Raw genomic sequence first — 21,994 nt, forward strand, 5'->3', positions numbered from 1 at the left:
TGTTATTGCTGTGTTATTGATATTTGAAATAAAAATTAGTTTAGTGACTCACAGTTAGCCCTGGCTTTAAATGCATATGGAGGGACACAAGGAAGCACTCCGGTACTGGCCAAGATGTTGAAGACAGAGGTCTGTAGAGTAGTCAAGATGAGGAGTAGCTGGAAAGGAAGAACACAAATGAATTATTGTAGCTGTTATTGTTGTAGGATGTGACTTCGATTTAAGTGTTCAGTATGTGTGGGTAGCAAGTGGCTGATTAAAGGGCTTCTGCAGACAGAGCACTTTTTATGTATCACTTTTCACCTCCCATTTGTCCGGATGTCACCAGTATTGTAGCGTTCAGGTATAGGACAACATTTAGCCAAACAGCCCATGATAATGCTCACAACTGCACAGGATGTTTTAGGATATAAGTGTGCCATACCTCCCAACTGTCACATTTGCAGACCTGGATAAGATGGAGTTATGGGAAACTGGGCTTAATTTGAAAGTTTGCATGATTGGGTGCATATGGAGTGTGATATGGGATGTGACTCGCACAGATTGGGAGCTGGTTTTATTTTTTCCAGATTTTGGGAGGCGTGGTGTGCTTATCTTTGGGGAGACAGTGACCTGTCCACATGTGTGATTATGTTAGTGAGGTCTGGCCTAATCTGAAGAGGGGAATGAAGGTAAGTGGGAAGCCACAGCGTTGTGGAAGGAAATGGACCCCTTGAAAGAACAGAGTAGTCATGGGAAGCTCATGTCAAACTGCTGTGGAAATATTTTGATATTGATGGTATCGCTATGCAAAATAAAAAATATTATATATCCAACTTGGTTTCTATAATACTATTTATTATATTACATTTAAATTACACAAACTGCAAAAGCTGGATACATGCAAAATAATACTTTTCTCTAATTGTTGCAATATTCTCATGTGCTGAGTCCCTTGTGCATGCTCTGCCAAGGGGAGCTGCTGCTTATAGACCAGAGCTGACATAGGAAAGATGCAGGAGGGGAACATTTATAATGTTTATAATGACAGTTGTTATAAATGTGGTATGGTGCTCAAAGCACCTTTTATCACAGTTGCCAGTAATGCTGTTTTCATAAATATACCTCAGCTTCATGTCTTATGGGGCCTAAACAGTCTGCTCCTCCCTCATGGATTGTTTGTGTATACTATATAAGGTTATGTTAAGACATTGATGGATAGTAGTGGATTGTCAGGAAGCAGTGAATGAGAGAAAGTGAATCAGAGCAATTTACCTGAAAGATTGCAAACTTTGTTCCTATGTTCTTTTCAGACAAGTGAACCTTGGCCTCGCGGAAAAGTATGCCAATGGGCCACAGCGCTATAACCGTACAGAACCCCAGAGTCACGTTCATCCAAAGTGCCACGCTGCGGCCTGAGAGCTAGAAAATTACAAAATACATTAGGTGAGTCTGTCTTACAACATTTGTCATTCATTGCCTACTCACAGTGGAGGCATCAGTTTTGTGGAATGGACTAAAAGCCTATCAAGTCACTAGGAACCAGCCTCATGCCTCAGGTATGGCATCACTTCTAATGGAATAGGATGCATTCTCATTAATATGCTTTCTGCCCACAAAATGGCTTCCTCCGCTGAGTAGGTGACAGGTATTCATGAATACTGTGACAGATATGAATTTAAGATCAGGCTTTGTGCTAAATATAAATGGTGTCTTTCTATAATAAAACATACAAAAGTATAAACATTTTTTGGAGATGTTAAAGGGTAAATCTTTAAGCATTTTCTCCACCATCACTAACTGACTACTCTTTTGGATCTCCCTCCGGACATATTGATCTCCTATATTTGACCTCTGGCGTCCTAACACCGCTCCTGCCTGCTCCTTTGGTACCTGTATTACTCACACAGTTTGACCTTAGACTACAGCTACACTTTGAATGTAACTCCAGATCTTTAACACTGAGCGCTCTAAGGTTGTTTTCATCACCTCGCTACAGTCTGGACAGGCCCTGACCTGGGCCTCTCCCTTATGGGAATGTGATGATCCCCTTCTACAGAACGTGTCAACTTTCACCGCAGCATTATTGAAGATATTTGATGAACCGGGCCGGGTTCCCCTGCAGCCGCCTGTCGGACAATATGCGGTTACTTCCGCACCATTGCATCCGAGCTCAAATGGAACAATGAGGCACTTGTGGAAACATTCTGGCAAGGACTTTCTGATCGTGTTAGACGAATTGGTGTACCGCGAACTCCCTGTGGACCTTCTCAACCTTATTTCTCTATGTAATAGAATTGATCTTCGCTTCCAAGAAAGATCATCTGCCAGACGCTTTGTTCCCCATCTTGCTCCTCGTTTTCAGAACCCGAATCTGGTTCCTTTGGATGAACCCATGCAATTCGGACAATCCCAGCTATCCCCTGAAGAAAGGGAGAGATGGTTTAAACAGAACCTCTGTCTATATTGTGAAGAGGCTGGTCATCTATTAGCCACCTGTCCTAAAAGGACGGGAAATGCCCCCTCCTATTCGGTGATAGGGAGGCCATTCTAGGAGTCAGACTTTCCACCTCAAAACCAGATTTTCTGATGTCAATTTCTCTGGACACTCCTAGTGGCCACCTAGTGACCTCTGCCTTCTGTGGATTCAGGTGCTGACAGAAATGAAATCTCTGCCAACCTGGCATTGCAACTCCAAATACCTACATAAGATTTGTCTCAGCCGTTGTTTCTTACTGTCATGGATGGTAATTGTGGCATATCTTCTGTTCGGCTGACGGTAGGGATCTTGCATTTGGAATGGATTGAATTCTTGGTATTACCCTAGTCCATTAATTCCGTCATTCTGAATCTCCCATGGATCAGGATACATGCACCTCAGTTTGATTGGAGTTAAGCACAAGTCAATTCCTGGGGTCCCCGGTGTTTCAAGAAATGTCTCCTCGCAGTAAAACCCAAGAAGCGGAATACATCCTCTATTTCAGGTGCTCTTCCCACAACTGGAGCTTCCTGCTCCCTATGCCTCCTTTCAGGACGTCTTCTGCAAAGCAGCCTCAGAGATTCTTCTCCCACATCGTCCTTGGGACTGTCCAATTGATATGTTACCCAGTAAACCCATTCCCAGGGGTAGAATTTACCCTCTCTCTCTCCCTGTAAATCATGCTATGTCCCAGTACATCGCCGAATATCTACAGCGTGGCTTCATCAGAGGATCCTCATCAACTGCTGGTGCAGGATTCTTTTTTGTTAAGAAAAAAGAACATTATGTCCCTGCATCGATTATTATCAGTTAAACGCCATTACTGTTAAAAACAGGTATCCTCTCCCCATTATTACTGAACTGTTTGATCGGATCAGTGGCTCAATTTTTTTTTCGAAATTAGACCTATTATAATTTAATCCAGATTTGCGAGGGGGACGAATGGAAGACCACCTTTAGCACTCGTGATGGGCACTATGAGTACCTCATCGTGCTCTTCGGACTTTGTAATGCCCCAGCAGTGTTTTAATCTTTTGTTACCAAAACCTTTCGAGACTTTCTCTACAAATTGGTGGTAGTATATCTGGATGATATATTAATTTTCTCTTCAGAACTCTTTTCTCAATGTTCTCATGTGAAGGAAGTCCTGTCTCCTCTTCGTCAGAACAATTTCTTTTGTAAATTCGAGAAATGTATTTTTAAGGTGCTTCAAATTCCTTTCCTAGGATACATAGTCTCTGGTTCAGGATTGCAGATGGATCCAGAGAAGGTTTCTGCTATTACTAATTGGCCACAACCACTGGGCCTGAGAGTTGTACAATGTTTTATTGGGTTTACTAATTACTATAGACAATTCAATTCTCCACACCGATTGCCCCTATCACAGCCCTCACTCAAAAATCAGCAAACCCAAGGGAGTGGTCCCCCGAAGCCCACTCAGCATTTTCCTTGTTGAAAGAAGCATTCTCTTTCGCACCAGTCCTGACTCAACCTGACCAAGGGAAACCTTTTTTCCTGGAAGTGGACGCCTCTTTGGTTGGGGTCGGGCTGTCCTTTCTCAGGTGACCTCCATCCTTGTGGATTCTTTTCTAAAAAATTCTCCACCTCAGAACGCAACTATGGGATCAGCAACAAAGAACTACTTGCTATCAAGTCAGCTTTAGAAGAATGGCGCCACCTCCTTGAAGAAGCCCTTCACCCAGTTACGGTGTTCACTAACCACAAAATTGAATCTACCTCCGGGATGCTTGCTGCCTGAATCCTGTCAGGTGAGGAGGTCCTCTTTCTTTGCTCGTTCCGAACTTAAACTCACCTTTCGCTCTGGTACTCATTCTCGGGCGGATGCCCTATCCCAGTCATTTGACAAATCTGATGTAGCTCCCTATTCTGGACCTCCTCACATTCTTGAACCCTCCAGTATTATTGCTCTAACCAGGGCTTCTGCCAGGACACCTCCAGTTGGATGTTCTTATGTTCTTCACCTCAAAGCCCTCCATGCTACTAAATTTTCTGGTCACGCTGGGTTTAAGAAACCTTCGCTATTGGTTGCCCACTCTCTGGACAGATCTTAAAGAGTTCAAAGCTTTTTGTGAAATATGTGCCCAGGCACCCTCCATCAGGTTTGTTTTTACCTCTACCAGTTCCTGAACGTCCTTGGGTGAGTCTTTCCATGGACTTTATCACCAACATACCTTCTAGCGGAGGGTTTAATACTATTTGGGTTATAGTAGACAGAATCTCGAAAATGGCCCATTTCGTTCCGTTGAAAGGGCTTCCATTTGCTTCCAAGCTCGAACAAGTCTTTATAAAGGAGGTGTTCTGGGTCCATGGCTGTCCACAAGAAATTACATCTGACTGTGGGGCACAATTCATATCACGATTCTGGAGAGCCTTCTGTAAAGATTTATTAGTTAATCTAAAATTCTCCACGGGCTATCATCCACAGACCAATGGCCAGACAAAATGTGTAAACCAAGATCTTGAACTATTTCTTTGCTGTTTCTCCTCCGGTAATTAAGATGATTGGAACAACTTACTTACATGAGCTGAATCCACCCATAATAATCATATACATGATTCCTCTGGATCCTCCCCCTTCTTTACAGTTTATGGCTCCCACCCCATCCTACCTGATTTCTCAACTCCTTTAGCACCTTCTGTTCCTGACACCCACTCTCTGGTTTGAGATTTTGCTCATATCTGGACCACAACTAAAGAAATTTTTATTACCATAAAATGGTTGTTGATCATCACTGCAAGTTGATCCACACTCTTCATTTGGGAGATAAAGTGTGGCTCCTCACACGGAACCTGAGGCTTCGGGTGCCCTCCATGAAATTAGCTCCACGTTTTATTGGACCCTACCCAGTGATACAGATCATCAATCCGGTAACTTACATTCTATGGTGAATTTAGGTATGTTTTTGTAGCAACTGCAAACTGTGCAGGTCAAATTTACAGCCAACTTAAAAATTCTGGAAGTTAATACATTTTGAAGTATAGAGCTAATCTATGTCACCCTTTATTATTCTATTTCCTTACTAGAGAATATTACAGCATAAATACACAATATTCTAACTGGAGTTTAGATAAGTAATATTACATAAAAATATAACTTCTCACATCATCTGTATTGTAAATTCCATCGGACCAGAGAATCAAGCCAATGAAATTAAAGACTGGTTTCAGGAATGCCATCTGGAAAACACCCAGGATGAAAAGGTTCACCTTCTTCCTGCAAAGGAAGAATTCCAAATTAGAAAAATATCATCACATGGTGTTTTAGTATATTCAGTTTTAAATAGAACATGGTCAGAGAACAACCTGTGAATGTGTGAATACTGCACTCAGTACACAATTGATATTTGAAACTCAATCCATTAGATGAATTGTATACAACCCAGGGAACTGTATATCAGAAACCCATTAGCAAGGATGTTCTGCAAACCAGAAAGGAAAAATGTAAATAAGTGTTTCTGTTCTGTAATAACGTAATGCACAGACAGGCTTCTTTCTGTAATCACTGTGAGGAGCACTGCTAAATAATTTAGTGAGACCATGGTCATTTTTAAATGCAATTTAGTATATTGTAAGCATTGTGCACCAAATTACAAAAAATAAAGTTTTATCTTTTTGGATAATATATCCCACCTGTATATACTCCTTGTTGACTGGTGCATTTACATTAGACATGAAAGAAATGTTCAAATATGTTCAGCAGAATATTCACCTAATTATGAATTTGGCTCTAGAATTGTATTTGTTTTTGTTATGGATAACGGTTACTATCATGAGCTTGTAGAACAGGATGTAGAGGTCTTCACCTATAGCAGCCACCTTTCCCGTAGAGCTTGTTGTGCTCACAGGTACTCAGATGCCCCCAGGTTTTACACTCAGCATAGTGCAAGCTTATGAATGTAGCGCAGCACAGGATAGCGGGTGATGACAAGCGAAGCAATCAGAGTCCAGATAACAAAGCAGAGGTCAGAGCATAAGCAAACAATCCAAACTCCAGGAAACAAGCAGAGGGTCATACACAGAGAATCAATCCAAAGTTTTCAGCAACAGACAGGAGCAGGCAAGCTAACAGGAATTGAACGCTATAACCGGCAGGGAGGCTCAGTCTTCCCTGCCTTAAATACATAGAGCAGCCAATTACCAGCTAGGAGGCAGAGCCTAAGACAATTAGCCCCAGAACTCATATAATAAATTTCCCTGTTACTGCGCACGCACCCGTCTAATCCCCCCCGCAAGGACACGGCAAACTGACATCTCAGCATCCTAGCCATTGCCCTGGCCATGGAAACCCATTCCATTAAGCTCCTGCCGCACAGTTTTTGTGTTTGCATTAATGCCAGTGGACGTTTCGAACTCTTCAGCTATGGAATCGGCACATCATTGGTGACTTTTAGGCACCATGCTCCTTAGCAGCCGTTGACCACCGCTCTGTAATTTTACATGGTCTTCCGCTTTGTGACGGAGTTGCTGTTGTTCCTAAACGCTTCCACTTTCTAATAATATCAATCACAGTTGACCATGGAATATCCAGCAGGGATGAAATTTCACAAACAGTCTTAAAGGTGGCATCCTATCACAGTACCATGCATTAAGTGAATGAGGTGGCCGGGACGCAGGCAGCTGAGAAGAATGGGTCACGGCGGCTAGGGCACCGTTGCCGCTCATAAAACTTTTATTAGCCTTGAGTGTTGAACACGGAATTCCCACTATCTTTTTGGTTCCGCCAGGAATTACCAGAATATTTTTGTTCTGTCCTATTTCATTATAATACTCCAATCCCACCACAGAAAACAATAAATTGCCACTGCCTGCATCTCAGCTCTCTAGATACACTATAAATTTCACAAAATGCCGAATTTTCAATTACAGTGCAGAATACCATTCTGCTGAATGGCAAAGCCAAAGCAGAATAGAAAGTTTGCATTGTTGAGACTTTGCTTAACTGCCTGTTCTGCTGCATACTTGGATTTGTGTGAAATTTCACTGTAACTTCGCTCATCTCTAATTTAGATGCTGTAGTATGGTCCAGACTTATAAAGTGTCATATAACACAGGGCCAGGTCCTCTCTGCCATGCAAGCCTAAGGGTACAATACAGGGTTGTCAGCACCTGAAAATACCTTTATCAACTGTTTTTTTTAAATTCTGACATATATGATTTACCAACGTAATTTAAATATAAAATGTAAAAAAGTACATTTAATAATATCCAGGGGTGCCAAGAATTGGGAGGGGGGGGGGGTGCAGATACAAAGTACCAGGGCCTGGGCCTGCCTGTTTAGTGGGATGAGCTTCTGAACAGGTGTGACCAGGCCCCCACCTGTAGCTATGGAAGGGCTCCAAGAAGTTGCTGTACCAGGCCTGAAATTCCTCATCATAGCCCCGGTAACATCTAGAGTGTCCACCGTCATACCCAAAACCACTGGTGTTGTGAATGCTATCTGTAATTTAATAGTGTCAATGTATGTCAATTGTTACTTATCTCTATTTTATTTCTTCATTGATAGGCAAATTGCACTTATTTTTGACTGTTTGTAAATATAGTGTCATAGTTACCTACAGTCAATACATGACATATTTTTCCAGGATAATTATGCATCTAAGCAGTATAAAGTTTATTACAACTGTATTCAACCTTATGCTGATTTTTTTATTTGCCTGGAAAATAAATAAAAAAGCTACAGCAATAATTGATGTACGCCCTTGACATACTGCTTGAGAAGTGAAAAAACAAGGACAGGAAATGATGTGGGAATAATCTAGTTTTATTAGGTAGTAATGAGTAAGCGTAACTGAACCTTTACAAGAAAATTCAATAAAATGTCTTGCTGCAATCCTGTCAGAACTGCATCTAAATACTTATATAAAAGGGGGGAAATGCTATCTCAGTTTTAATTAATGTATTTTCTTTTTACTTAGAACCATTTAAAGTGTACCTATCCCCTATATATATATATATATAGTGGAGTTAGCCATTTTGAGGGTTGAACCTATAATTAATCAGCATATCAATTCACTAGAAACTAGTGTCTCACGCCTCAGTGGTGTTGACGACGTGCACCTGATGTACACAGCAAAATACCTTAGTTTGCACCGTTGTGCCTCGTTGCTCCCACATAGATGCTGTACACCTACTCTCCGCTCTAAAACTTCACACACTAGATATGCACCTCAGTGTGCAAAGTAAATCTTGCAAAAGTGCAAACCTTACAAATTACAATACAGTCAAACCACCTTTTCCAATGTTAAATTTTCACCTAAACAACTGTTCTGTTTTGCCTTATTTATTACGTATAAAATAAACGTGGGGGAATTTGGACAGTTTTTTTATTATAGATGGCAATTTTGTGTGTGTAAACTGTTTTATTATATTGCTTGGAGAGCCCCTAGAAATGCCCTTCTACCACCAAACGAACATGTAGGTGGAATATGGGTCCCATTAAAGGTATGAGATGTGTCCCAATCAGAACCGGCTCTGAGGTGAAGCAAAATTCAACTCCTTTTGTGTGGTGTAAATGGCCATACACCCGTCTACACAGCAACTCTTTTCTCTAGGAACGCCTTCACTCCTCCTATTTCCTTCTGCCTGAGTGAACTGCTGCTACTCCGCAAATGTGGGCATCTTGCTCATAGGAGCTTCAGTGGAATCTAGACAAACACACATGCAAATTAAGGTGCACACTTAGGTACTATGCAACGGCTGTTTTTCAGTTTTTGCTAATTTATTCCATTGTCTAAAATCCATGTTTTTCAATATATAGTTGTAGAGCTGGACAACATTGTACAAATTAAAAAGTCATTTTCCATCTGGTTTTTAACCTCAATGGAGTATATCACAAGTCTTCTCCATGACAAAGTTTAAAATTTCCACAAGATATGGGACCCCTGGTACGCCTTTCACCAGTCCCCGATGCCTGCCACCCAGTAACTTACACTTTTACACACTCCGGCCTTTTTGGCATCTTCCCGAGACTTACCCTCCCCTCCCTAATTGATATGGTCTATTCCTGACGATAATAAACTCATAAGCCAAAACAAGGGGGGATGCCAGCACACCCCCCAACTCCCTCTTCCTTTTTTTCCTTTGTATCCGGTTGTCCCCTGAGGGATGGTCGTGCTGGACGCTCCCCCTCTCTGGAAGCCACTAAAGCTCTTCTCCCCCTTCCCGCTACCTCTTTTCTCTTTTCTCCTCTCCTTACCTTCCCTTCCTTCTTCCCTTCCCCTAGAAAGCTAGCAAAAAGATTTGTCAAGCATTATAGCAAGTAAACAAAAATTTTTTAAAAAAAGGATTGCAGAGCATTGGATGCGGAGAGGAGTGGGATTTTTACTGCGCTGTGGTTTATGTTCAATGAATATTTGGTCATTGCATTATACCGTACTGTTTCTTGCTCTCCCCTATTTTTTTTTCTCTTCTTTCCCTCCTCTTACCCTTCATGCCATTGCTGTTGCTATGCCTGTAATGCTGTCAAAAATAAAGAGTTTAAAAAAAAAAAAGTCATTTTCCTGCTGTCATCTGAGACAGCCTATATTGGTGCTGCAGTATTCTGCTCCTGGAACCCATGTTAAACCATTGCTGCAGACACTGTATATTAGTAAGTCTTACTTGGTCATTTTGATGCGGGGGAGACATGGGCAGCAGCAGCAACATGGTCCAGTGTTAATGTGTACATCTGTGGTCTCCAGCTTCTTCACAAGAGCATCTTTTCCGCCAAAACCTTCAATTATAACCATCAAAATGAGGTAGAAACAGACTGCAAAATACCTGTGAGACAAAGTGGGAGGGGGAAGGTGGTTGACAAGTAGTTTCCAACCCTAATCTTTATTATTTTACCTTTGTATTTGTCTATAAAGGCATGAAATTATACAAATATTATTTTTATAGGCTTTTTGCGTAGTTTCAGGAATGGTGCTAGTGAATCCACTTGCACCATTCAACAGAGATACTATTATCTCCCTTCTGTCTGCCACAATCCCTTTATCTCCTCCCAACCTCTCCTGTCAGTCATATTGAGGCATGATAATCCATTTAAAGTACCTTGAGGGCATGGATCAGTGGGAATGGACATGTGACATCATGATCAGAGGCGGAACTAAAGAGTTGTGGTCCCCAGTGCAGAGAAGCGGGGAAGGAGTGAACTGGGGTCTACAGCTCACTAGTTATCAGTGCAGTGGGCAATACTATCTCCATGGACCCTGCTGCACAAATGGCAGTTCCGCCACTGTTTATGATGGAATCAAGAGTGGGATCAGGTTCAGAATGGACTGGAAGTATGATAGAGCAGGCAAATAGGGGGCAGACACATCTAGCCATGTTTGCTTATAGTGATTACAGAGGGACAGCACAAAACCATATCTGGGGGTAAATGTATCAATCGGTGCATTCTGCAAGTCGACAATATTCGGCGAATTTGCAGGGCAGATTTAAACAGCAATGTCTTTACAGGCAAGTAAATACATGAGCGATCCTAATTTTGGGACACTGCAATGCACCCCTGGGCTTTCATTTGCACTGCAACACCACTTCAAATAATGGGGCTTAAAACAAGTTAATTTGAAAATATGTATGCTTTGCTATAATATGTGTGTATAAACACACCCATACAAAGGTTAAACTTGATGATCCAGTTTATTTACAACAATAACTATGTAAAAAAATAAAAATTAAATAAGTATTAACATACTTCCAAATGTTGGGGGGATAGCAACTTAATGTGCCGAAACAGGCCAGGTTATGCTATAGAAGTGAGGCCTTAAGGCAAGGCTAAAAGCTAGAGGCCTACAGAAGTTATCATTGAGCAGAAGCACATAGTACCTAACAGCTTTCGCTTGGCTAGCTTTAAGAGGTCAAAAGGCCTATAAAGATAGTGCCTAACTCAGTGATGGCTAACCTGTGGCACTCCAGGTGTTGAGAAACTACAAGCCCCAGCATGCTTTGCCAGCTATCAGCTAGTTATCTACTGGCAAAGCATGCTGGGGCTTGTAGTTTCACAACACATGGAGTGCCACAGGTTAGCCATCACTGGCCTAACTCAATGATGTGCACACACCTGTTTCCTGTTAACAGTCTGAATCACAGATGAGAATTGTGATAAACCTCTACTCAGCCAGATAGGAGGATTGTCAGCAATTCCCTTTAAAGGTTAAAATTATTAGATGACATTATAGGGGATTGGTCCAGGGAATTAATACGACTAGGAAGTATAGGTCTGGCAAGGAGTCCTCCCCAAAGTGAAATTATATTGGCAACTGTCTCATCGGGGGTTTTGTTTGGTGTTGCGTGGATCAATGCAGCTTGAATTACGCAAAGGTTGTACATGATAGACTTGTGTCTTTACAACCACAGTAATTACTTAACTAATTATACATGCAAATTTTAATAATTTAAGAACTGATTGAATGGCTGGGATTAATGGTACCTTTATTGCTAACAGGATCACATCATTATTTGTTACATGGTGACATCACCAAATGGGAAATGGCAGAATGTTAGTTCACAGTACTTGTTGTTAGATTGTTATATGTATATGTTATGTATACATGCATATATGATATGTATACAGATGTGTTTGTCTATGCAGTGTTTTCAGTATACAACCACTACTCACGTGCCAATACCAATTTCTACAAAGATGGATGAACGAGGGATCCACAAATGCAAACAGGTGAATATTGAGATGACCTAAGAGAAAACACATAAATGCAATATTTATCCCGGGCTTACTGTTATTTTCTTGTCTAATAGCTAAGCTTCTGTAAAAATATAACTGACAATAGATGTTCAGGAAGCTCTGGGGTTATAATAAATACAGGTTTCAGACAATTCCTGATATTTAACTATAATATGCTCTGGGGAAAAAATATAATAAATAAATAAATCATTTATATCTGTCAGGGGGAATAAACAAGCATGATGCCTGATGATCTGCTCAAAATCATTCAGATCATTATCAGACATTATCATAAATCCAGTCAGCGATTGACTCATTTTCCACAGGCGTGGAAACTTGCCTTGACATTTAAATAGCCTGGGGATAATGCAGAGTGGGATGTATGCCAGTTTTCATAGCATATTTTGCATGGAATAACTCTGTGCACACTCAGGAAGTGGGCGCACACATAGGCAACTGTGCAGGATTGCCCTATTATCACATTTACTGCACTTACGCATGTCTGCGGGACATGGGAGTGGAGGGGCATTCTTACATTGGATGAACACATGTTTATGTAAAGGCGGCTCATGCAGAACTGCAGTAAAACACATAACAATGCGTCTGTTAGGAGGCACAGAGCATGTGTAAATACTCGCTAATGATGATGATGATGCCACTGATGCAGAGGCGGATGCATCTCGAGATGTGTATGGTTCTGCAGAAGTACACTATTTTTCTGTACTCTTTTTTTTAATAGTAATTTAGTTCCTGAGTCATTAAGAAGAGCAAAGCATAAAAAAGGAGTAACTTTGCACCTGGGCAAAACCATGTTACATTGCAGGGGGAGGTTAATATAAAATGTGGGGACAGATTTATAGTTGGGGTAGGGCTGTGTCCTAGATCAACTTTAAATTTCAGTGTAAAAATAAAGCTATCAAGTATATGTGTGCTACATGAAAAAACAGCCGGTATTTAACTTATGTGCAAATTAATAAACTAATTTGCACCCCTTGTATTGTAACATGGTTTGTCCCAGAGAACATTTACTCCTTTTATTGCCTTACTTTGCTTAATGACTCAGGACCTTAGTGTTCAACTCTGCATCAGCCCTCCAAAGTTAAATTAAATTCAGGGAGGTCTGTCCAATTTGGCCACCCTTGAGTTTGAGCATATCCAAACTTGAACAAGTATTCATATGTGTGGCTACCTTAAGTATGTTTTTGCAGTGTGGGAGGAAACCGGATCACCCGGAGGAAACCCTCGCAAACACGGGGAGAACATACAAACTCCTCACAGATAAGGCCATGGTCGGGAATCGAACTCATGACCCCAGTGCTGCGAGGCAGAAGTGCTAACCACTAGGCCACTGTGCTGACTACATGAAGTCATTCACGTCAGGTCACGACCTACGCTGTGTTCTGTAGCAGGAACATTCTAAGGCTTGTGCTACTACACGTTTATAAGTAGTAATAATATAAACATATGCTGTCCTGTCCTGTGTTCTCACCGTAGGGGCAGCACTTTTCCATAGGAACGTTTTTCTCTTCACTGGACACCGAACTTTCTTTACAATATAAAAAGCATCTTCCAAATAAAGAATGACTGAGATTATTGAAAGGGTGGTGAGAATCCCCATAAGGCACAGCTGCACTGTGTCCAGCACTGGAAATAGAGATCAGCACTTAGAATGCAGAAGGGCAGGTAACATATCACTGATGGTATAAAACAGTCGGCAAAGAACACTAAACTGTAACCAGCTAAGATTTAATTAGAGAAAGCAAATAGGTAGCTACACTCTAAAAAAACAGTAGGTTTAATGTATTTGTTGTATAACAGAAATGGCTTTCAAGTTGCTAGCTTACTCAGATCATGGCTTTTAAGTAGCTCAAACAGTACACATAATAAAAAAAACACATTATAAAAGTAGAACGAAAACAGTAACTTTATATAAAAAAGTAAACAATGGTTTATTTGATTAATAAATTGGTGTTTTTTTTTGCTGACCCCTAGCTATCACCATCATGAGATGGCAATAGCCATAGAAGGACAGTAGTCTGTTTAGGCTTTCCCATGCTACCACCAACCATACCCATCAATAGTGTGCACATGCCAAGGGGCTTTTTCAAATAGGGAGAAGTCCTAAATCCCTAAACAGGAGATTATGCCCAACTTAGGGATTTTTACCTTTGATATATTTACCCTTAAAACCCACTGGCATTTAAAAGCATTTTTATAACGCCAGTGAAAGCATGCGTATGGGTATGTAAATGGAACCTATTGTTTTCAATGACCTCTTACCCACTTCCATTCGCACAATCCCCCCCCCCCGCCCCGAACATGTTTAAGATCTTGTCACACACCCCATGTCAGATGCTTGTGTTTGTCATGCGGTGTTGTTGATGTTTTCTTAACACCAGTGAGTAACCAGTCTAAAGAAATCAAATTATGTATTACAGGACCACTAAGCTTAAAATACTAGATACCTCCCAGCTTCTCTACGACTCCTGGCGAGTGAAGGAACCGTCCTCTCGGGACTATACATATTACTCCCCACCACACCATTCATACTCACGCATTGATATGATCCTGCTCAGCCACAACCTCGCATTAAACATCCAGACGGCCCAAATTCACCCAATGATTTGGTCTGACCACTCCCCTATATCTATAGATCTATGCGGCCTCCCAGACCGACCCCGCCCCATGACCTGGCGTCTTAATGACTCTCTGCTCCATAATGCGGATATAATCTCCCAGCTCGGGGCTCACCTCGAAGATTACTTTGAGCTCAACGACCACCCAGATATCTCTAGGGCCACTCTATGGACAGCGCACAAGGCAGTCCTGAGGGGTCACCTGCTTAGCATTGCCTCCAGATGGAAGAAGGAAACCCATATCATGACCAATAAATTATCTCTTGAACTACAATCTCTAGAAGCCAAACACAAGGCTTCTCCAGACCCTTCCATTCTGCTAGCCCTCCGCGAGACTAAGGCCCAATTAGATCTTCTTCTCTCCAAGCAGGTAGCCAAACGCCTTAAATGGCTCCGGCAATCCTTCTATGAAAAGGGGGATAAGGCAGATAAAATTCTCGCTGCACGGCTCCGTTCAGAAAGATCCCACAAAAATATCATATCAATCCGTGATTCTAAGAATCAGCTCCTCCATAACCCTGCTGCCATTAGAGAGGCTTTCCAGCAATATTACTCCGCCCTATACAATCTCCCATCTCCCCCTGCCTCCAACCCGCAGCAGTCTAACTCCTCGTTGATATCAGACTTCCTAGCTAAATCTAAACTTCCCAAATTATCCCCTCAGGCCCTACAATTCCTCAACGAGGAAATTACATTGGAGGAAATTCAGCTTACTATCAAATCCCAAAAGAATGGAAAATCTCCAGGCCCAGACGGATTCACCGCAGCTTATTATAAAAAATTTTCGAGTGTGCTTGCCCCTCACCTGCTCTCCCTGTACAATGGTGTCCTACAGGGAACCCCCTTCCCACCTGAAATGCTTGAAGCTAGAATTGTAGTGATCCCAAAAGAGGGGAAGGACCCACTTCATTGTTCCAGCTACAGACCCATCTCCCTTCTCAACCTGGATCTAAAGATCTTCGCTAAAATCCTAGCAAATCGCTTAAACATATTCCTCCCCTCGTTGATCCACTATGACCAGGTGGGATTTATTCCGGGCCGCCAGGCGAGGGACAACACCAGAAGAGCCATTGATATCATACACATTGCAAACACCAGGAGATCCCCCACTATAATCCTCTCTCTGGACGCTGAAAAAGCGTTTGATAGGATCTCTTGGGGTTTCATGAACGCGGCTCTTGAGGCCTTTGGCTTCGCTGGCAACTTCCTCACTGGCGTCCTGGCACTATATTCCTCACCCTCAGCTAAAGTCCTGATTAACGGGGTACCCTCAAACCCGTTAGCCATCCAAAACGGCACGAGGCAGGGCTGTCCCCTCTCTCCCCTTATTTTCGCTCTGGTGATTGAACCACTGGCCTCTCAAATTCGCCATGACCCTAACATTTCTGGTGTGCAGGTGGGGGACATCAACTCTAAAATTTCGCTTTTTGCGGACGATGTCCTGCTCTCACTCTCCCAACCAACGATTTCCCTACCTAACCTGTATAACGCTCTCCAGGCCTATGGTGACGTATCCAACTATAAAATAAATTATACAAAATCAGAGGCCTTACTGCTCCATGTCTCCCCCCAGGAGGCCGAAGTGTTACGGTCCTCTTTCAAATTCAAGTGGCAGACCAGGAAAATAAAATATCTGGGAGTCTACCTCACATCCCGATACGACCTCCTCTACCAAGAAAATTTCCCACCTCTCTTCGCCAAAACGCAATCTGATTTGGCTTCCTGGAACCGCCTTATTATCTCGTGGCTGGGCAGGATCATCGCAGTAAAAATGAATATCATACCCAAATGGCTGTATCTCTTCCAAACCCTACCAGTTCCTGTCCCTGCCACCCTCCTATCCAACATCCAGAAGGCCCTCACTCGGTTTATCTGGAACCATAGGCCCCCACGGGTATCAGTGGCTGTCCTGAAGAAGCCTATTCCCGGTGGTGGGAGGGGTCTACCCGATATTAAGATGTACTACCTAGCTTCTCACTTCTCTCAAATTGTTGCATCATATGCCCCCTCAGGTTCCATGTCATGGCTGGACCTAGAGGCGGCGCATACTGCCCTCCCTGATCTGACACCACTTTGGGGTTTATCCCCTATACACCGCCCCTCGCCCTCCAAACTCCTTCCCACCATCAAATTTGATATTAAGATTTGGGATTCCTACTCCTTTAAATTAAAGCTTACATCTGCCCTCTCTCCCCTGACCCCCATCTGGTTTAACCCCATATTCCCTCCCGGCCTCTCTAGATTGAGACACCGTCTCTGGACTCAGGCCGGCCTTAAATTTCCATCAGATTTCTCGAAACAGGGCCAGTGGCTTCCGCTAGCTGAGCTCCAGTTTCACTCCCCAGGCCGGACGCTTAGCCCCTTTGAGTTCTTTCAAATCAGCCATTTTTTGCGATCCCTACCACCCAACTCTATACTGCGTCCCCTCACTCCATTTGAGAACCTATGCAAACACCACCCCATGTCCAAGGGCATGATATCACAACTTTATAGTATCTTTCTCAATTCCAATCTTCACCCTCAGCTCCCCCACGAAGTTGAGTGGGAGAGAGATCTCGGCCCTCCACCAGATGAGGAGGCCTGGGAGGACATGAGACTGGGGATAGCCAAAAGCTCTATATCGACCAGACTAAAAGAAACATCCTATAAAATTTACTATCGCTGGTATTATACCCCCACCCGACTTCATGCAATGTTCCCCTCCACGTCGCCGGACTGCTGGCGGAACTGCGGCCACAGGGGTTCTATGCTACATATCTGGTGGACTTGTCCAATTATCGCTCCCTTCTGGGACGCGATCCATGGCTTTATCAATACTTTATTTGAGATTCCTGTTGCAAGGGACCCCTGGATCTTTCTCCTATGTTATCCTCCCCCGGATCTTGATAAATTCGCCAAAAAACTGACGGCCCACATCCTCACAGCCGCCAAATCTCTTATTGCCCTCAACTGGAAGCGTGCTTCCTCTCCACCTTTTTCGGCCCTTAAAAAACAAATTTGGAATGTGGCAGCAATGGAAGAGATCACCTACCACCTACACGATAGAGGTTACGCTTTCACTCAAGTCTGGGCTCCATGGCAAATGGCGGCAAGCGCGTTTCCCTCTGATACTTGATTCCCTCGTGGTGGCCCATGTGTGGCGAGTGAGTCCCTGCTCCTGCTCTACCAACCCCTAACCCTCTAACACACATTCATTACCTTCCCCCTGACTGTACCCCTGCCTAACTTTTGTGGTCTTCCTTCCCAACCCCCCTCTCTTACAACCCCCCCCCCCCCCCCCAATACTACTTTGATGCTGTCTGTTCTATGTAAGATAAAGCAAGAAATAATATAAAAAAAAAAAACTGGTCACTTTACAGCTTAAGTTCCCTGTGGATGTCCTTCCAGGATCTCTGTACAATGTAAATGTTTTCCTATGCACACACTGTAACTTTCAGATTTTGTATCTTGTATACCTTGTATCGCTTGACCACTCAAAATAAAGAATTATAAAAAAAAAAAAAATACTAGATACCTTATATAAAAGAAATACTGAAAACAAACACCAAAACAAATTCCCATACATTGACAGAACTTTAGTTGTTTGACATGTCAACTTTATCCATAATATCTTCAGTTTTCATAAACTCCAGAAATATTTACATATATTTGTAAATAATTATTTTCATTTTATATTACATGTATTATAGGTTTAAAGGTCCTTTAATTCATATTGGAATGTTTTTTCATTGCCAGCTACAAAGTTATTTGCTTTGATTTAGTACTAGTTTTAGACTTGTTATTATGTAGGTATAACATTAATATTTTGCTCATTTTTATTTTTAGTTCTGTTGAAGTTTCTGCATAGTGTCAAATGTATTTGGCTACATGACATACTGTATGGTAACTGTGATGCTGTTGGTGGGATGGAGAGACAGGATTTTGGCACGCTGTAATTGTTCATCAGGAGGTAAACAAGCTGCTTAGGAACTCTGCAAAACAAACAAGAACCATAGTCAAATGTTTAAAGCATAGGTACAGGTATAATTTGTTATTTCACTTTGGTTCACTTGTTTCAGTTTGCACTTTTCACCCTCAATCATTCAAGTAAAAGTGCACTTTTCAAAAACCCAAGAACTGGACATAATACCAAAGCTTACCTCGAGACAATGTAAATGGCGGCATCTTTGGTGTGGTGGAAAATTAGCAAATTTTTCACATTTTATTACCACGGGTTACACTGTCCCCTGTGCCGGATTTCTTCTGAAACACTGACTCATAATTACTGTGTCCATTATTCTTGGATAATGTATACTGTTTCTTAACCCTCCCTGCTCTAACTTTACATCCAAACAGCCACATTAATCTATATATCCCTTATTAACATTGGATCACAGATATTATGTCCAGTGTTCAGCCATTCATTAGCAAGTCCAGGTGACACTAAGTCCTTGCTTCAGCTATTGGGTATCCAAGCTTTTAAACCCTATTCACAAACACTATGCTCAAACCACAAGCCACCTAAAGCTAAGTCCCATCACTATACCAGTACCACAACTAACAGCTAACTAACCATAATGATGTTCCTAGAGCAATTCAACCCTTTCCAACTTGATCAATTTATTTCCATTTTACTATGTATTCTAATTCTGTTGGCTTCATTAAATAATATGAGCATTTAAAATGCAAAACAATGCATTACCGTGAAGGTTAGGGATCATGTTACAGTGGTAATTGCAGTCCTACAACATCTGATGAGTCATTAGAATGCATTGGAAGGTGAAGTGTACCTGCTCAGATGCAGTGTTACTGAAAATGATTTTAAAGTGTTGGCAAATATATATGTTTATAGCAGCATGCAGGCCACAACCAGTCTCAACCCTGCCAAAAAATCAGCAATACTTTGTACATCTATTCTGTCATGTTTTTTATCAGCTGTACCCAGATGCAATCTTTAAGCTTCCGCATTTAAACATAAATCCAGTGTTTGTATTCAGAACTACACACAGAGGTTTCCACATTAGCACATTAACCCAGTTCGCCTTAAGAAAGTGGCATTGAACCGTGTTAGCATGTTAGCAAAGTGTTCCATCAGTCGATGGTCACTGCCAGTTTTTGTGAAGACATTGATGGTCAGAGTTGCACAAAAAGGAATATTTTTGCAAACAGCCTGTATTAGAAAATACATGTTTAATCGTGACATAGATTTATATATAGCGCACTAGCCTGTGTCTAGTAGCAGCAGAGGCTGAGATACAGCATTTTCCCTGCACAGTGCATTATGTTTCTCTTCTTTTCTCTTTCATAGGCCAAGAAAAATAAAGTGAGGGAAGGTGATAAAACAAATTGTGAAATAGTAAATTATTAAAACAAGATCATTATATTCTACTTAGTGATAGGAACAGAGCAAAGCTTCAGAATGCTCTGTGCAAAAGTTGTAGCTAGTGGATTGGGCATGGTCTTTAATGCAAAAGATATTATACCTCTATATGCTTCAATTATGCAACTCTAACCTTGATACTAAATATAATTAACAAGGATGTAATTGCTATTAATAGGTCTACACCTCTGAGGAATTCTACCATTACAAGGACCATCTGTCATTGGTCTAAAAAGACTTGGGCTACATTAAACACATTTGTGAAGTACACTGAATAGCTGTAGAATTTATAGACGGACACAGGCATTCCCTATGCATAATGATTTAGCAGGAATAGTATACAGAACACAAAAGCAAGATTTCATCTCTACACCCCTAATATTTAAAATATCTGCAACATGTGGAAAGTTTGCATGTACACAGATTTTTTTAGCGCACAAATGATTTAACATTAAGTTGGAGATGGCGCTAAACCCTATTCTCAATGGCGCCTGATTGTGCATCCTATGTTCCACACTATACTGTCCCATGAGTCTACCTAGGCTCATAAAATATAATCCAAACTGTTTAATTATTGCACATAAATAAATATATATATACACATATTTACAGTAGTCAAAGTGGAAATTTAGAGGTGGTGGTATGGAAAATATATGCATGGAAGTCAGTAGGAGAAGTGGCAGTATGACAGTATGTGCACGCATGTGTGTCTGTACTGATATATATATATATATATATATATATATATATATATATATATATATATATACACACACACATCTTTTTACACACACACATACAGTGGTCGAAGTAGGCTGATATATGGTGGTATGCCATACCGTCACTAATCCTGCTGTCTTCCTTATAAAACTATTAAATTCCATTCTCTTATCATCATCATTATCATCATCATTTATTTATATAGCGCCACTGATTCCGCAGCGCTGTACAGAGAACTCATTCACATCAGTCCCTGCCCCATTGAGGCTTACAGTCTAAATTCCCTAACACACACACACACACACACACACACACACACACACACACACACACAGACACTTACATTCTCATTACATTTTTCATATTGTCACTTCTAAATTTCCACTTCAATCACTGCATACATACAAAGAAAATAGTTACTACTTCCAGTAAAAAAAGTCAAAGTAATTGTCAAATCTATTGCATAAAGTATGTTAGATGTCTAAATGCCCTATAGCAAATGGAGATCTCACTGTCTATATGCAAATCTAATGTGAAAAACAAAAAAACAACTAGTGTGCAATTACCGGTATGCAAGAATCTTATGTGTAAACATTGTTCTATATATGTAAATTCTACCCTATATATGCAAGGAATAAGGATTTACCACTCTACATCCTTAAAGCATTTCTACATTGATTTATTGATGTAATATGTAGATGAAGCACAATGAACTGGTGCTGACTAAAACGTTGTATCGGCTGGTAGTAAAAAAAGGTTGTCTACATATGCTGAACATAAGGAACTCTACCTGGGGTCTGGTTTAAACTCTTCAGTGGACGCCATGATGCAGTTGCTGTTGCTGTCAACTCTCTCTCTCTCTGCTGCCCAAAACTGTGACAAGCTCTTCGCTGCTCAACGGATGGACTTTGCAAAACTTCAGTTTGCTTGGTGAACCCATGGTTTTCAGGTCATTGCTCTTCATATTTAAACATGTTTTAAATATTTAAGGGTCCTGCTTTGAAGTTTTTAACTGTGAAAGAGTGGCTTGTCTAAGCTGATCACTCAAAGTGTACTTGTATATACTTGGATCCAATCATCTTATTTAAATGAGCTTGTATCTCAATGTTCTACATTTTTTTTTCTTTTTAAATAAA

The 21,994-nt window shown here is 41.4% G+C and overlaps 1 protein-coding gene across 4 annotated transcripts in view; it reads right to left on the reverse strand.

Moving 5' to 3' along the window:
- SLC51A (solute carrier family 51 member A) overlaps positions 1-21,994 on the reverse strand; it is a 39,625-nt gene that overhangs the window by 11,058 nt on the left and 6,573 nt on the right. For 3 of the 4 annotated variants that reach the window (XM_075202335.1, XM_075202332.1, XM_075202336.1), the window contains exons 2-8: positions 18,656-18,750; positions 13,633-13,787; positions 12,081-12,154; positions 10,079-10,237; positions 5,582-5,693; positions 1,255-1,401; positions 53-158 (exon numbers count right to left, since the gene is read on the reverse strand). In XM_075202335.1, coding sequence (XP_075058436.1) covers positions 53-158; positions 1,255-1,401; positions 5,582-5,693; positions 10,079-10,237; positions 12,081-12,154; positions 13,633-13,787; positions 18,656-18,722 — 820 coding nt within the window. In that variant the 5' untranslated portion in view covers positions 18,723-18,750. Of the gene's footprint in view, positions 1-52; positions 159-1,254; positions 1,402-5,581; positions 5,694-10,078; positions 10,238-12,080; positions 12,155-13,632; positions 13,788-18,655; positions 18,751-21,648; positions 21,744-21,994 lie in introns of those variants that run through there. The other variant, XM_075202333.1, reaches the window with a different exon arrangement.

The sequence above is a fragment of the Mixophyes fleayi genome, chromosome 3 (genome assembly GCF_038048845.1).
Source record: "Mixophyes fleayi isolate aMixFle1 chromosome 3, aMixFle1.hap1, whole genome shotgun sequence".
In the NCBI taxonomy this organism is placed as follows: domain Eukaryota; kingdom Metazoa; phylum Chordata; class Amphibia; order Anura; family Limnodynastidae; genus Mixophyes; species Mixophyes fleayi.